The sequence below is a fragment of the Alexandromys fortis genome, unplaced genomic scaffold, assembly GCF_014885135.2.
Source record: "Alexandromys fortis isolate MF-2015 unplaced genomic scaffold, M_Fortis_MF-2015_v1.1 scaffold_185, whole genome shotgun sequence".
Taxonomy (NCBI): domain Eukaryota; kingdom Metazoa; phylum Chordata; class Mammalia; order Rodentia; family Cricetidae; genus Alexandromys; species Alexandromys fortis.
The window spans coordinates 2677843-2695422 of record NW_026068094.1 but is presented as its reverse complement, the minus strand read 5'-3'; the positions used below and the strand labels follow the sequence as shown (position 1 = coordinate 2695422).

General features: G+C 38.3%; 1 protein-coding gene across 1 annotated transcript in view; it reads left to right on the top strand.

Moving 5' to 3' along the window:
• Nucleotides 1-17580, top strand: part of Iqcm (IQ motif containing M) — a 287351-nt gene that overhangs the window by 71960 nt on the left and 197811 nt on the right. The window contains exon 6 of the mRNA XM_050123207.1: nt 14560-14675. Within this exon, the coding sequence (XP_049979164.1) occupies nt 14560-14675 (116 nt within the window). The remainder of the gene's footprint in view (nt 1-14559; nt 14676-17580) is intronic.

Below are 17580 nucleotides of genomic sequence, written 5' to 3'. Positions count from 1 at the left end.
TTATGTGCTGCCCTTACCAGTCTTATATTTACTCAATAGTTTTATTGGAATTTAACTTCATAGACCTCATCTTCTTAGAGTGTACTAGTATTTCGGATCTCTGGAAGGAAAGTAAAAGTTCAGCTTGAATTTTATTATTTGCATAATAATCATTGGGGAAGTTTACATCAGTTGGCAAAGTGTGTACCTGCCACATTCCCAGATGACAGTCACGGGTCCACCTTACACAGATTTTGCTGAGAATTGCTCCTTCAGGCTAGTTTAGATTATGTTCTTTTCTGTATACTAGTTAAAAATAAACTTACCAGGGTGGTGCACAGCCATAATCAAAACATACAAGAAGTTGTTGCGAGATGATTGCTTTGAATCCAAGGCCAACCTGGGAAACAGTGCTAAGACCCTGCTTTAAAAAACAAATAGTCAAAGTATATAATGCTATACCAAACGCTTCCATTACTCTGTCTTCACACATCAGTTATTGTGGTTTGGATAAGAATGTTCTCATAGACTCAGAAGTTTGAATACTTAATTACCAGTTGGTATTATAGTTTAAGTATGCTTGTTAACAAGGTGTGGCCTTGCTGGAAAAATAAATCCCTGGGGGAAGGTAGGGGACTTATTTCAAAAGCATTGTGTAATTCTCAGTCTACTCTATGACTCCTGCTTATGGTTCTGAGATGTGAGTTTCGGTTTTTCCTTCTGCCTGCTACCACAGTTCACAACCCTCTGCAGTTCTGAGCCCCAGGAAACCCTTCCTTCTGTAAGTTGCCTTGATCATGTGATCATTGTGGTTTATCTCAGCAATAAAAATGCAACCAACACATTAAATTATCTCTTCATTAAAGTAATCCAGCAAACGGCATTTTATTAAAATGTGAACATTTAAAAAAGACTTTGATTACTGACAAATTACTTTCCTCTAAATCTATTTCTATTTTAGTCAGGTATGTATCAAGTTGAAAATCTGAACGTTGGCTACAGTAAAATCAGAGGGTCTAAATACCAGTGTACAATGAATTTGGAGTAATTAAATTTTATAATTGCTACTGTTATCATTATTATTTTTATGTATGATGTGTGTATGTGTGTGTAGACTGTGCACATGACATACATGTGGAGACCAAAGTACAACGTTTTGGAGTCTAACATTACGTGGGTTCTAGACGTCAAACTCAGGTACTAAAACTTCAGTGGCAAGTGTTTGTACCCACTAAGCCATCATACTAACCTAAATTCAGTTTAAAAAATTAAAAATGCATTAGGCTAACTAAAAAGTAGTTGCTGCTGTCTCCAGAGTGATGAAGGGAACCACTGAGGAAAGTTATATTAAATTATCAGCCAAAGTTCAGCTTCCCCTAAGATCTTTCTTTTTTATATTTATTTATTTATGCCTAAAAAAATCACTGAATTGAGTCATCTGTCAAGTTTTCATGTATCATCTAGCTCTCTAAAGGAAATTTGATTAAATTGAATGTGGTAGTACACACAGGTAAACAACTTTAGGGCAATGAAGACGGGAGAAACATAGGTTTGAGGCCAGATTATGTATACAGATATCGAGATCCTGCCTCAGAAAAGAAAACCAAAACCAAAAGCAATTTTAAAATTCACTTGCTAATAGGTGAATAATTGTCTCTTCTGTCGTAGGCATTGCAGTTGTGGGCATCAGCAGACGCTGGTCACAGCTCTGTTTTTTTTTTTTTTTTTTTTTTTTGCCAGCAGGAGCTGTGTGTGTCATAGTGATGCCTGGTAAAGGTGACAAATGAGGCGTTTGCAGGTTGCAGTTCAGATGGGGCTATGAGACACCTGAGCCTCGAGTGCCCTTTTACAGGAGCCCTCACATCCTAAGACCCAGAATCCTCTCAGCCATTCTGCCAGCATCCTGGCCCTTCCTTCCTGGTCTTGAGTGATTCTGTCTTAGCCTCAAACCCTCAAAGTTGTATCATTGGTGGTAATTTTAAAGACAATTTTATTTTTATGTTTATTTGTTCAAAGGAATTCAACAAAACAATTTTCCTGTTTTACATGAATAAACTATCATTTTTAAAAAGAGCAGAATTTAATTTTTTTCTACAGCGTTTCATGAAAAGAACAAGGCCCTCAAAGTTCTGGGCTTTCTCCATAGCCTGGTTTTGCCTGTAATTTTAACTTAATTTTGCTTCATATTATGTAGTTATATTTTTAATGTAGTTTTCTAAGCTTCCAAATAGATGGCTTACTGCAGAAAATTGATACAGAACACTATCAACCCCACTGCCAAATAAATACTGACAGTCATCTGGTATTTCACCAACCTGGAATAATTGCTGTTAATTTTGAATATATTTTTCTTACCTTTGGTATTCAAGGTTGAATTTTATTCCTAGTTTTATTCCTTGTAGCTCCATGGGGACACTAGATGTTGTTCCCCAGCCTAGTGAGAGGTTTTGTGTGTGTGTGGGGGGGATGGGGGGAGGGCAGATGGCAGGCTTCAGCTATTGTTACTAAGGAACCAAGTTGTTTTTATGTTCTATGAAAATGAAGAGTCACTTATTAATCTTGGATAATCTTGTTTATTGGTTTCTGTGTACAGGCTCCCAGTGAAATGAGGTGCTCACCCACTGCAGTCCCCAGAATCTGGGCTTTAGGTAAACATAACCTAAGAAGCCACTTGAAAGCTCACAGATCTTTAATAAAGGGTTTGAATTCAAGCTTATGTTTTAGAGTTGAATGATTGGGTTCCTGGCAAAGTGTAATATGAAGAAGAGTGGAGAAGAAGTAAGTGAGCCAGAAGGAAGAAGGCCAACATCTAAGTCTGCCTATTGAATTCATGGGCACACAGGATAGTGAATCGAATACACTATCAGCAGAATTGCTGCCTCTCTTCCACCAGAATTTCAGGCTCTTCCATCCTATATTTTGATATATATGTCTTGTTTTATAGAGGATTGTGTGGACTTCCAAATAAAAAGCAAAATTTTCTTAGTAGATTTGAGACGTTTCCCCTTCAGGCTTTAAATATTTAAGAAAAGTTATTTATAAAGTTTCTATTTTGCTACTTCCTTTTTTCAGAAAAATCCTGTTATTGGTCTATTATTTATTGATTCTTTTTTCAATTTACAAAATGATTTTAAAACTATCAGAGTTTTACACCTTTGCACATTTTTCTTCTTCAAATCTGTGACCAATAATTTTTATTCTTATAACTTTTCATTCCTCTATTTTTGGGGATATAATTATAAAACATTGTATTTCAAGTTAGCATCATACAAACTTAAAATATTTCTAAAATATTCTTATTATTTTTCAATTCAGCAATCTATCATATAGTGTTACCTTCATTTCTCATTGTCTTGATCTTATCCTCATTGTGTGATCCTTACAGAAGGACTTAGTGACCTCATCCTCACTGTGTGATCCTTACAGAGGGACTTAGTGACCTCATCCTCACTGTGTGATCCTTACAGAAGGACTTAGTGACCTCATACTCACTGTGTGATCCTTACAGAAAGACTTTATTTTACCACTTTCTAATGCCTCCCCCGCCCCCTCCCCCTCTCTCTCTCTCTCTCTCTCTCTCTCTCTCTCTCTCTCTCTCTCTCTCTCGTCTTCAGAGGCTCATTGTCTACATTCCAGGAATGTTTGCCAAGTCCAGTCACTTGGTATTCTGGACTGTCAAGCACACTCCCTCTGACTCCAAACTACATTTGAAGTCTCCTATTTACATTTTTATTTATTCGTATTTTGTGCCTTACAAATGTGCTTATTTCTAATTTCATTTTTCTGAAATTCTTACTAGTTTTTATAGTCTTATTTTTTTACTTATTGCTTTTTATAATGAGAATTCTAAACAGTTTTCTAAAAAATTGACCCTGAGTCTGCCAGAATGTTTTTGGAGGAGGCTGGGTTAAAATCACTGACTGGTCTTCCATAACAACCAGGTTCAATTCCCAGCACTCACACAGCAGCTCACAACCACCTATAACTCCAGTCCTATGAGATTTGATGTTCTTTTCTATTGTTCAAAGGTACCAGATGTGCATATAGTGCATAGACATATATACAGGCAGAACAATGATACAGATAAAATAATAAAATAGGATAAAATTAAAAAATTAAAAGTATTTTTCACATTCAAATTCCTTTCCTGGAGTTTTAGACTTGAGACCATATTGGTCTCCTGTGGTTGCTGTAACAAACTATTGCACACTTAAAAAACGTACACCATCCATCTAGCTTAAACTCAGACAATGGTATCACAACTTGCTGTGTTAGTTCTGTGCATAACTGGGCACAAAAAATGAAATGTGTCACCAGAGTTAGCATGTATGTAGTTCTTGTTCCTTCTTGAGATTCTAATTGTGAATCTCCTTTGTTGCATTTCTGGTTTATGGATGATACCTGCATTCCCATGGCAATCCCTGTCCCGTCACTCTGATCTACTTGTGGCTTCCATCATCATATGTCCCTTGGCTTTGTAAAGACACCTGTAATTATATGTAAGGCCCACCAGGATAACCTTGGTATCTTTCTGTCTCCAGATCCTAATATAACCACATTTGAGAAATCTCTTGTGACACAGAAGGGAACATTTACAGGGGTCAGGATGTCAGTATCTTTGGAGCCATTGTTGAGTCGACCATTGATCTTTTTCTGTGTGTGAGTCAAGTAGGCATCAAGTTCACATTCAGGTTCACACAGCATCTTGTCAGTTGTCAGCATTTGGGAATATGAGTTAACATTTTCTCTGTGCAATGAGGACACCATCAGTGTCTGTGGTTCTCAGCGTTACTGTTTAGGTGTGGTGTAAATTGCTTTGCAAATTGGATTTTTTTATACACATTAAATTACACTACCATGAATCGAAAGCCTGCATAGAGAGAAGCTTTATTCCAAGTGAGTGACATCAGTACAGCATGTGATGTTTTTCTCAGTTTTACTAGCTTACTTTGGGTGTGTCCGTTACCTGCTGCTAGTTCTGTAGTTGATAGACTGCTGATGTCTTGTTCTCTGCTGTCCCCAGTAATCTTCAGATATCTACCTAGAACACTCAGGCTCTGCTAGGCTAAGACCTGCCACGCTGTTTCTTCATTCTTGATTATCATTACCTATTTAGGGCGTGAAAATTTACGGTAGCATTGCTACCGTACCTGCCAGTTCCAGCCTCTACATTGAGCTTTTCCCTTACAGTTTTGTCTAGAGTCAGGGTTACTTTGTTAGAGTTGTGGATTCACGTAGATTTTGATGGATGTGAGCAGAGAGAGGGGTTTCATTTTCTTTCTTCCTTTCTTATAGGAGGCATTAAAACTCTTCCCACCATATTCCGTATTAGGAATGGAGATTATACTAATGTGAATATGAATGATTTTCCTTGATTGAGAATGGAGATTATGTTAATATGTACATGAATGACTCTCCTTGATTTATTTTCATTCATCATAATTGAAGGAAGAATTCTCTTCTGCCAATTGGAGGTGAATGATTGGATTCAATGTGTTGTGACCTTAATAATTTCCAGCTTTCTCATTATTACTGTGGCATTTTACCAGACTGAAGCTAACACGCAGATAGAACCAGAAAACATTGTTTCTGAGCATTATAAATTCACGGTTAACTTGGAGGTATCTGCCAAACCTGTTCAAACACTAGGGAATTCAGAAAGAATGGCAACTAAGATGCCACTGTTCTGCCCTGTGTTCTTTCACTCTCAGAAATAAGCTCCCATGTGATTTTCTAATTTGTGTTAGGCCTGTGCTTAGAACATAAGGGCCCAAAACATGGTGCCTTCAAGTGCTGAATATTTTTGGCTAAAGAGAGAACTGAGGAGGCAGAAAGGTCTTCCTGACCCTTCTCTGGAATCCCATTTATCTCCATGCAGATTATAGAAACTGCAATTTCTTTCTCTTGAAGCAAGCCATCAAAACATAGGAGAGTCACCCCTTGATCATCTGTCCCCCTTTATTCTGAGCCCACCCAGGACAGGTGCCATATTCAATCCTTGGAGACTAAGGACCAAGTGAAGAAGCAGGCTTCTCGAATCCCTCTCCTAGTCTGTGACCATCAGGCCATTCTTCAGTGCTTAATGCTAATTTTAAATAGTAAGAGATTTAGAATATTACTATCCATGTATTAAACTTATGTTAATTAGATTTCTCATTGCTGTGATAAAACGTACTTGATTAGAGGCAGCCAAAAGAAGACAGGCTGATTTTGTCCTGTAGTGCAGAGACACAGACTGCATGATGGGAAGGTGTGTCAGCGAGAGCAGCTTCAGTTTTGGCGGCAGGAGTGTGAGGCAACGGGACACACTGTTTTACAAAGTCAGGGAGATGAACTCTGACACGTGGCTGATGTTTTCCTTATTCCTTTCTTATTCTGCCTGGGATCCCCGTTCATTGGCATGGCATCATCCACATCAGGTTGAATCTTTCCTCCTCAGTTAAACCATTGTGGAAGTGCTCTCCCAGACACAGGCGTGTGTCCTGTGTAATACCAGATCCAGTTAAGTTGAAAATCAAAACTAGCCATCGTAAGATTTAGGTGTAAAATGCTTTTCTGAGGGTCTTAAGGTTTGTGTCATGTAGACCTTTGATAAATGTACAGGATTGTCTCTGATTAATCAATGATTTACAGGTGTATTCATCATGAACTTTATAACGTTGAGGAAACTACTGCTCTTTTCTTCCACACATGTATTTATTTTTCTTGAGTCTATTTGAGAACAACTCATTTCAAACAAACTAAAGGAAGTTTTAATAATGTTAGAATAGATACATTATTCATTTCATTTTACAAAGTAATGCACATGAATCAATTTAAATGGATTTTTTTTAGTAATTGCTTCTAAAATTCAACTAATATAACAGATAGAATTCAGCTACCCAAGAAACTTTTTTAGGTTTGCTTATTCAAATGATTAAGATGCTATTTGTCAACTCTGGCTCACCATCCCTTTTAATCATATAGATAATCAAACCAAGAACTGCTAATTCTCTCTCCTAACTATTCATTGTTTGTAATTACCTACAGATTAAAACTGCAAGTGTAATTAACTCTAAGAATTAATTGTTACAAAGGGATTCACAGAAGGAAACAGAATGATCTTAGCGTTAAAGAGGCTCTGGGGACCCAGGACAATAAACCCGTTTGGTTCTGTCATGTCCTAATAAAGATATATTGGTTTCTCATTGGGACATCCTCCTCTGTCAGGGGCAGCTGCATGGACGGTTAATTCAAAGCATTTAGTGTCTTGTTTGAGTGAAAGCTTCTATATGAAGTTTGAGTTGCGGTTGCCTTTGCCAATATCCAGATGAACTGAACAAATCTATTGTTTGCAATGTGGGGGTGCTAGGTAATAATTTTCCTTTGCTTTCTGCTTTCTCCTCTCATTCCCTCATGCCTTGGTGACAATCATAAGTACACAGCTTATCAGTTTTCTGTGAATCTCTGCGTAGTTTAAAATTCTAAAATAAATATGATTATTAGGTTTTAGAAATATTTCCCACCTGTGTAAATAATTGACTCATGTTAAGTACATAAATTTAAATAAAAATGGAGAAATTAAATAAAAACTCCCACCTGGAAGATATTTAGAAACTATTGCCATTATAAATATCAAGATATTAGACACTGAGGAAAGATGATTGGTGGGAAAATTCTGTCCTGAGAAAAGATAGCACTTTAAAATTGCAATCTAAAACATTTTTGTTCCTCGGTGGGTAAGTCCTTGCATGGGGATTTACACTTGTATGATTGGGTGTTTGGCATGTCAAACTAGTGCCAAACTGTTGCTGGCATATTGAAAGAATGCAAAGCATTTTTTATTGTGCCTCAATATGGCAGTGAGATGTGCAGAAGACAGCAGAATCATGTGAGCTTGTGCTATGGTAACCTCTCTTTAAAAAGAGAGCCTAAAATAAGAGTCAAGGAACAGCAAAATCAGGAAGATGTCAGTGTGAGGAATGCTTTAACACTTGTCTTTAATGTTCAGGAATTTTGGCTCTTTCTGAACTCCTTATGTTTTCTTCCTAAAATACTATATTTACCAAGATGTTAAAATCCCCGAGTGCTTTGTTCTGCCTTGTTGGCTAATATCTGGGAGTACTGATAACATTTTAATTATTCCACATGTGAATGTGTGACCTGTGACTGCGGAGTGCATTTGCACTCGTAAGCACGCGCACGCACACACACACACACACACACGTGCGCACATACACACACATAAACACGCCTAGGTATCATGTCAGAAGACTGTTAACTCTGAGAAGACTGTCTGATAACTTAGTCTGATATGTGACTCTGATTTTCTTTAAACTATAAGCTTATAACTTTGGACTGACTTTGTGGAATAAACTAGAATTTGTTGCTTGTCACCTTGTGTGCTGGCTTCTGAGGGGAAGTCATTAGCATACATCAGTGTGTGAATGATTGCCTTGAAGATTTTAGTAGAGCCTTTACTGCTTCTTGGAGTGGAAAAGTTATAGCTATATTTTCTAGTGTGATACCTACATACTGGAGGAAATAATACATGGCCTTCTCAACTGCACGAGTCTGTCTGGTGGGTAAACAGGATAAAATATTTGAAAATGCTCTGAATTCTTCTTTATAAGTAAGTTGTGTAGTGTTAGTTCCATATGGGGGGTTCATTGCTGGTGAGGAAGGTCGCCTACTTTGCCCATATAGTTTAATTTTGTGAGACTAATTCTATATCCTTTTGAGTTTTTCTTTTATATTTTCTGGTTTTAGTATGTAGTAATTGTATAGATTAATGGGTTTCATTAGAACTTTAACACATAGGCACACTGTCACGAGCCATTTCCCCCCCTAAAAATCATTACAGGAATCACCCTGGGGAGTCTGCAGGGAACCTCACACCCATAATTATGTTCTGTTGAAAAAATCTGCCCCACACCCAATTAACTGTTAATCTGTTAGCGGAACCCGCCTCACATTCCAGCTATCCAGGGAACCAGGTGTGGCAACTTGTGACTTCTTGGCCTACCTGTCCGAATGTAACCTGGCCTACGTGACCGGGACCACATGGCGAGATCCCGTGCCCTGCCCCCCATTCCTTACCATATATAAACTGTAACCCGTCCCTAAAAAAGGGAGGCTTTGACAAATCTGCTTGGCCTCCTTCTTCTGTCCTAGCTCATTCCCTTCCAGGTAGCGCCCCTCCGAGACCCTGGAATAACTGATTGCAGGGTGGGTTACAAACCCCTAGACTGAGTAACCCACCCAACGCAATCGACAGCACACCACACACACAGACACCACACACACACACACACACAGGCACCACGCACACACACACACACAGAGGTACCGCACACACCCACACAGGCACCTCACACATACACAGGCACCACACACACACACACACACACACACACACACACACACTCACACAGGCACCACATAGCCTATTGTATTTAACATGAGGATCCATACACTTTTTTCTTAAACAACACAATATCACTCTTCTTTATGATTGACTAAAACTCAATTGTGCACATTCCACATTTTATTTATCATTTATCTGTTGATTGGCACCTATACTGATTCTATAACCTAGCTGTTATGATTAATACAACAATAAAGGTGCTTGTAGGCTGGGTGGTGGTGGCACACTCCTTTAATCCCAGAACTTGGGAGCCAGAGGCAGGTGGATCTCTATGAGTTCGAGGCCAGCCTGATCAACAAGAGCTAGTTCTGGGAGAGGCTCCAAAGCTACAGAGAAACTCTGTCTTGGGGAAAAAAGAGGTGTGGTGTGGGGGAGAATTGTCTGTATTCTGTCAATCATGTTATAAATAAACGCTAATTGGCCAGGCAGGAAGTATAGGTGGGAAAACCAGACAGGAAGTAGAAATGATACAATGAGAATAGGAGAATTCTGGGAAGGAGGAAGTTGATCCCTCCCACTTTTGCCCAGATCACCGAAGCAGCAGGATGTGATCTGCTCCACTGAAAAAAGGTACTGAGCCACATGGCTAACATAGATCAGAAAAATGGGTTAATCAAGATGTGAGAATTAGCCAGTGAGAGTCTAGAGCTAGTGGGCCAATCAGCTTTATAACTTATAAGAAATCTATGTGTGATTTTCTTTGGGGTTAAACACCTGGGGGTACCCAGTGGGACAAAATCCACCACAACAAGCAGGACTGGCCCTTCATGTTACAGAGGAGGTTGTATAAGTATCTTTGTAATAAGCTGATTTCGTTTCTTTTGGGAATATACCATAAGTATTTTAACTATGTCATAAAAAATTCCATTTTAATTATGTGAGGAATATCCATATTGCGTTCCATCCCGACTGGGCTGTTTACTTTCCAGCCAGGAGTGGATCGTCCTCATCTGCCCTGGCATCTTTAGCATCACTTCTCATTTTCGGTGTTCTTCATGATGGCCATTCTAACAGGAATGAGATGGGAAAATCTATGTAGTTTGGATTTTCATATTTCTCAAGATTCTAGACATTTTTTTTCATGTATCTATTGGCCTGTTGCCCTTCTTTCGAAGTGTCTTTTCAGATAATTTATCCATTTATTGAGTTTATTATTATTCCTTTGGTTCTTATTTTTTTTTTTTGCTTCTTGATACATTCTGGATATTAAATAAATAACTGTTGGGTGAGTATCCAGGTAAGATTTCTCTCCCATTCTGTTGACTGTCATTTAACTCTGTTGTTTTCTATACGGTACTGAAGCTTTTAAGTTTAATACAAACCCAAATGTCATTTGTTGGTATTAGTCTCTCAGTTATTACTGTGTAGTGTTCAGAAAATCCCGGCCTATGTTGGTATCTTCAGGTGGTTCACAGCTTCTGACTTTACAGTAAGGTCTTTGAAGTGATTTGTATGGGGGACATAGGAGTCTGCTTCCATCCTTCTGCAAGTGTGTGTACAGTTTTCCAAGTGCCATTTGTTGAGGAGGCTTTTATCCAATGTATGTTTCTGGCACCTTTGTCAAGAATCAGATGGCTGTAGCTGTGAGCTGAGGCCAAATTTGACTTGCCAGTGTTTATATAGCTATTTTACTCACATTGCTAACGAGCCAGAAACACGGGCCCAATTCAAGTAAGATATTGTTCTGGCCCCAGAAAAGTTTGCGAATTGAAATCAGAGACTGGAAAAGAGGTTTGTCGTTCTTTGCAAAAGGGGTTCTTAAACTTTTTGATCTGTAACCTCCCTTTTGCCTAGAAAATTTTTATGTGCCCCAAAGTATAGAGATCTACAAAACAGGCATGCAAATCGGCTGTTTACTTATAAATCAAGAAAAAGTTTATTTTAAAACACTTCTTTGGTATACGTGTAACTTTACTATTAAAGATTAAGGTGAATTTGCACAGTAATGACATAAATGTGCTTGTTTACTTTATAAAAAGAATTAAATCTTAGCTGAATATGTGAAACTATGACATAGACTATCTTCATCTCTTTTCAGAGTTTGGATATTTCTATATCCAGCAATGCTGGAAATGTTGCATCTCATAAACAGTGCAATGCAGAACTGCAGTATGTTTAGGGCCATGTCAGAAATTGTTGGCAGTCTTTCCCACTCCCAAGCCAAAATTCGCTTAATGTATATATATAAAAAAATGATGCTCAAGCCAGCAACTCAAACATTACTTTTTTTAATTTTAATTTTTCCATTCAATTATTTACACTTCCTTCCCTCCTCCCAAGCCCCTCCCGCTCCCCCACACCCCTCCTCCCTCTTCCACCCTGCTTGAGAGAGGGCCAGGAACCCTGCCCTGTGGGAAGTCCAAGACCCTCCCCCCTACATCCAGGCCTATGGAGCTGTGCATCCATATAGACTAGGGTCCCAAAAAGGCAGAACATGCCATAAAAACAAGTCCCAGTGCCTTAATCAATGGCTTCTCAGTCAGTCCCTATTGTCAGCCACAATCAGAGAGTCCGGTTTGATCACATTCTCGTTCAGACCCGGTCCAGCTGGATTTGCTGAGCTCCCATTAGATCAGGCACACTGCCTCAGTTGATAGACCAACCCCTCGCAATGCTGACTCTTTCTTGCTCGTCTTCTCCCTCCTTCTGCCTTTCAACTGGACCTTGGGAGCTCAGTCCGTTGCTCTGATGAGGGTCTCTGTCTCTATCTCCATCCATCGCCAGACAAAGATTAATTTTTGCCCTGCAATCTTGTTTGCTTCCAATTTCCAGGAGGATCTATATATGTTTTTCTTTGGGTTCGCCTTGTTATTTGGCTTCTCTGGGCATCTGTAAAGCAAAGGACACTGTCATTAAGACAAAAAGGCATCCTACTGAATGGGAGAATATCTTCACCAACCCCACGTCAGACAAAAGTCTGATCTCCAAAATATATAAAGAACTCAAGAAACTAGACTTTAAAATTCTAATCAACCCAATTAAAAATGGGGCACTGAACTGAACAGAGAATTCTCAACAGAAGAAGTTCAAATGGCCAAGAGACACTTAAGGTCATGTTCAACTCCCTTAGTGATCAGGGAAATGCAAATCAAAACAACTTTGAGATACCATCTTACACCTGTCAGAATGGCTAAAATCGAAAACACCAATGATAGCCTTTGCTGGAGAGGATGTGGGGTAAGGGGAACACGTATCCATTGCTGGTGGGAATGCAAACTTGTGCAACCAGTGTGGAAATCAGTGTGGTGGCTTCTCAGGAAATTCAGAATCAAACTACCTCAAACAGTACTTTTAAAAATCAAATTCTAATATAATACAATCTAAAGTAATTCATGACTTTCATGCTGAGGAATGAAGTCTGCTTTTGCAGTCAAGAGAAGAAAAGTTTGTTTGTATAGTAAAAGAACTGCAATTCATAGTGTCCTGTCACCTGGAATCTGAGCTGGCCTTTCATGCAGCATTTGTTGGCACTGTTTGTCATGGAGACATTTGAAACCCAAAGTGTATGCAGGAACGAACCTGCAGTGAAGGTGCACAGTGCAACATGGGCATTGACTGCAAATTAAATTTAGATTGTCACACATTCTAAACTCTTTGCTGTCGGTCACACAGATTCAAGTATCCAATCTCATGGGTCGCCTTGCATAATGTAAGAAGCTGGGCACTAGACATAAACAAACACTCATTGAAAGGGGGTGGGAGAGGAAATGTGTGATATTGCTTTGAGTTAAGAGAGTTTCACAGGAAGCAGGAGAGATGGCTCGGTGGTTAAGAGCACTGGTTGTTCTTCCAGAAGATCTGGTTTGATTTCCAGCACCCACTTGATGCCAATCATCTGTAACTCTGTTCCTGGGAATCCAACACTCTCTTCTGGCACCCACAGGCTACGAATGCACATGATGCACAGGCATACAGAGACAGAAAACACTTATACAAATAAATACATAAATAAATATTCAAAGAAGAAAATGTGAGGACTTGCCAAACCTCTGATATGTCCTGCGCAATCCTGCATCTTCCAAGGGCTTATAAAAGTCCCAGTTAAAGTAAAAGGTACAAGACCTTGTCCTGGCCAACACCTTTTGTTCTTTTAATCTAACCAGTTTTCTCTAAGCTGCTTTTTATTGAAATTTGCTTTCACTAAAAAATTCTTTGTTTATATTGAATCAGGAATAACATATGATTTATTGTCTTCCCTTTTTAAAGAGATTTTAAACTTTTTGATAGAAATCAGAGACTCTTTTGGCCAAATAGACAATCCTATTTAAAAAATGTGTATGTGTAGTATGATATTTGCAACAACATTTGCCCTTTTATGATCTAAATTTACATTTTTGCCTCCCTATAAGACATTCAGCCTTTGATTCTCTAAATAAACTGAAAAGCAACTAAATAAAACAATTATTTTTGAAGTCTCAAAATTCTTGTGTAATACATCATAGATGACTATTGAACTGACATTTTCAGAAAAGAACTTATGAGTAAATATTAGGAAAATTAGAAATACGATACCATGTGGCTTATTTGAATGACAAGATTGAACTAATTGTTTTCTCTTAAAAATAATAGGTAATTGTGAGAAACCATCAGGTGGTTCTCAAATTTCCCCACCATTTATTTAGAGACAAGATTGTGGCAGAAATCCCAAGGAAGAACTGAGAGCCTCCACTGTCTGGCCATTTCCTCTCTCAGTAATATTCTCCTTGGCACTGGTCACAGATTCATCTACGTTGCAGTTTTAGGACTTAGTCCTTAATAATAATTCTCTGGACTTTCTTTTGATGTGTTTGCTTTCCTATTCTGTTTTCTTTTCCCTTTGCTTTGTCTATGTGCCATTCACAAATAGAATTTTGCTTTAAGTTTTCTTTTTAAAGATGAAGTCAGCGTTCTTGGGAGACGTAAGTGATGGAAATGAACCCACTAGCCTTCTGATGGGCACACTGCATGCAATAAAAACACGAAGCTGTACTGGAAGGAGCCAATTAATTCAAGTCTTTCTCTAGGCAGTGCCATCTCTTCTCCGTCTCTCTCTGATGAGATGACAAGGTGTGATTTTAACACAGAAAAGTGAGCCCATAAAAATGATTTGCTTTCCTCTTTGTATCACGAAGCAATATGATCAGTGTGTGCTCTCCTTAGATAAATATTACTTTAACCTCTATCCATATTTCTAGCAGACAGGATGTTTTATGACTGGAGAAGCATTGCATCCATGAGGTCCTCCCATTTGCCTCACGAGTCTGTTCAGAGCCTATCCGGATCATCAGGGATATTTAAGGATTATTATATGGTAAGTGTTTTAAAGTATAGTTGTAGAGTTTGCTTGCCAATTGTTTTCCCAACAAAATATTGGGTGAATTTTGATTAAAAAAATGAAATTTTACCGTGGACCTATTTTATTCCTAAACTCTTCATCAAGTCCATCATTTTAGCCAACTATGCAAGTTCATGCCTTGCACCTGTGAGGCTAAAAACAGGAAAATGGCCATGAATTTGAGGCCAGCCTAGTTATCAGTTTTTAGATACTGTCTCAAAAATCAAAAGCAACCTAACACATACACTCAAAAATCTTTTTCCCCAGAAGTAAAGATTGAGCACTTTTATCATGTTTTGTGTAAAATTTACTAATCACCTTGACCCATAATATATGCATTATATTTTATTTGAAAAGCACTTAGCCAAAGGGTCATCACATGGTTTGTTCTTCATGTGATTGCACAGCTACTGTTCTTTTAAAATTATATCAAGAAGTTAGAGACTGAAGATGATGCCATCTGTTTGAAGTGTAATAATTGGAGGACTGAGAAAATCCAAATGCAGTTTCATGACTCCCCACTCATGGCTTTTAGAATGAAGGCTCTAATTCAGAGCATGTGACTCTCCCATCTGACAGTCTGGGTCTTCACTTTGGGTGTTTCTACCAGAGCCAGTCTTTGGATGCTGCTCTGTGAATACTACAGGAAATGCAAGTTTGAACATCTTTAGCACCAACTATTTAAAGGAGATCACAGAATAAGAACCCCATGTCTCAAAGAGTCAGTGTATTTATCCTATGCTTCTTACTGAATCTACCCTGTATATGAACAGGCATGAACCATCTCTTATCCTTTGTCTTCTTATATCAGTGGTTTATTTTTCTTGACTTTCCATTTGCTATCATAGAAAATATGACACTGAATGTTACTGTGTTGATTAAACATCAAACGTTAATTCTTCTCACAGTTCTGGGGCTTAGAAGTTGGCCATCAGGTGGCTGGTAGGCCTATTTCCTCTGAAGTGTGAACTTACTGAGGTTGGTAGACATGGTTGCTGTAGACAAATTAGCACCGTGAGAAATGCTTCAGTCCTTAATGTGCTTATGACATACATAGTCATGACAACCCATGTTTGGACATTCAACACCCATATAAAAGCCAGACATGCTGGTGTGTGTCTGTAACCCCAGCACTGGAGGGTGAGGGACAGGGAAGTGGAGTCTGGTGGCTAGCTACTCTAGCAAGTCAGTGAGCTCTGAGTTCAGTGAGAGATTTCTTGTCTCAAAAATAGATAATGACTGAGGAAGACACCCACAACCTGTGTCCTCCACACACATGTGTATACACATGTACCTGTAAGCACATGTATACACAGGAACACATGCATACACATCCCCCTTAATACACAGAGAGTACTTTCCTATCCTACAAAACATTAACATTCCATGTGGAGATAAAATAACAAGTTCTAAGTTGATTTCTTGTATTAAATAATTAAAATCATTACAATATTGTCTTATTTAATTAAAAAATGTACATTTCACAGTGCCCCGTTTCAACTATTCTTCAGACTTGGACTGTACACGATCACACTCATACTTCTCTGTTATTGTCACTACTGTACAGAGACAAGGACAGTAAAACTCAGCTTTTCATTTTGTTGTGGGGACAAGTGAATATAACATATTTTGCTTTGAAATAGTCTGTAGAAGTATTTCAATCCCTTGGCATTCCAAATTAAATAATCATCTACAAATATGCTGGGTCATATCACTGCAGTCCTGGAGCATGTGTGATACATGGGCTTCAAAGTAGATATACCAGCTGCAAATTGACTGCTGTATTAACTTTACTTGACTTGAGAAAGTCACCGTTGTTGAGCTTCCTTTAGGTTATGAGAACACTATGTCTTTTAAAGGTAAAATGTTTCTATGAAACATAGTTTGTAATTTAATAATTAGAAGTATTTAATTTTGTAATTTAATAATTAGAAGCATTTAATTCTAATTTAATAATTCAAAAATGATGTACCTCATTTGTACTTGATGGCTGACTATATTAGCAGTATAGTAGAATATCCAATTGTTTTAAACAATGACACATGGATTCCTAAAACTTCTTTGTAAAGTATAAATAAGACCCTGTATCCTAGAGGAATGCCTAGCTGGGTTATATCTTATAGCCTCTGAAAAAATAGAGATACTTCTAGCCTTCATTATCTTGAAAGGTAATATTATCTAAGGTAAGTGAAACTTGTGGATATAATATCTCATGCAAACATAAAAATGTAAAGTTATTTTATATCAAATGTGCAAGACCACTGTTTGCAATCCCCCCTATTCAGTTTCATCTTATAACTCTGAGAATACATGGAGCAGTCTTAGAGAGTATGGGCCTGGGTACTATGGTTACAATAGACAAAGCAAAGCAAACTTTTGGTGTTGATCAGCAGAGATGTGATATTTAATATATGGATCTACAGCATTGTTTCTATTGTATGAGTGTTTGCCTATATGTATATGCATACCACTTCAGTAGTCAATGGTACTATAAAGTCTAGAAGAGGACTGTGTGTCCCCCAAACAGGAGTTACATGTAGTTGTGAGCTGCCATGCGGGTGATGAAAATTGAAATGGATTTCTCTGCAAGTGCAGCATATGCTCTAACCACTAAGGCATCTCTTCATCTCCAAACTTTTCCTTCAAGATGGTAATAATTAAAACAAAAGCTGATCATGAGAAACAGAAGACAGTGAGGGAACATGCCTTTCAGTCCTGCAAGATTCTCCTTGGTTGATTTGCTGATTCCGCGATTGCAATAAATAGCTCTAGGGTTAAGAAACCTTTCCCTGAAAGGAAATGTTTCATGTTGTGATCTCTTAGAATGATGGAACAGGAGTGACCCTGGTCTATATGCCTTCAAAGAAAGATATCATGAATG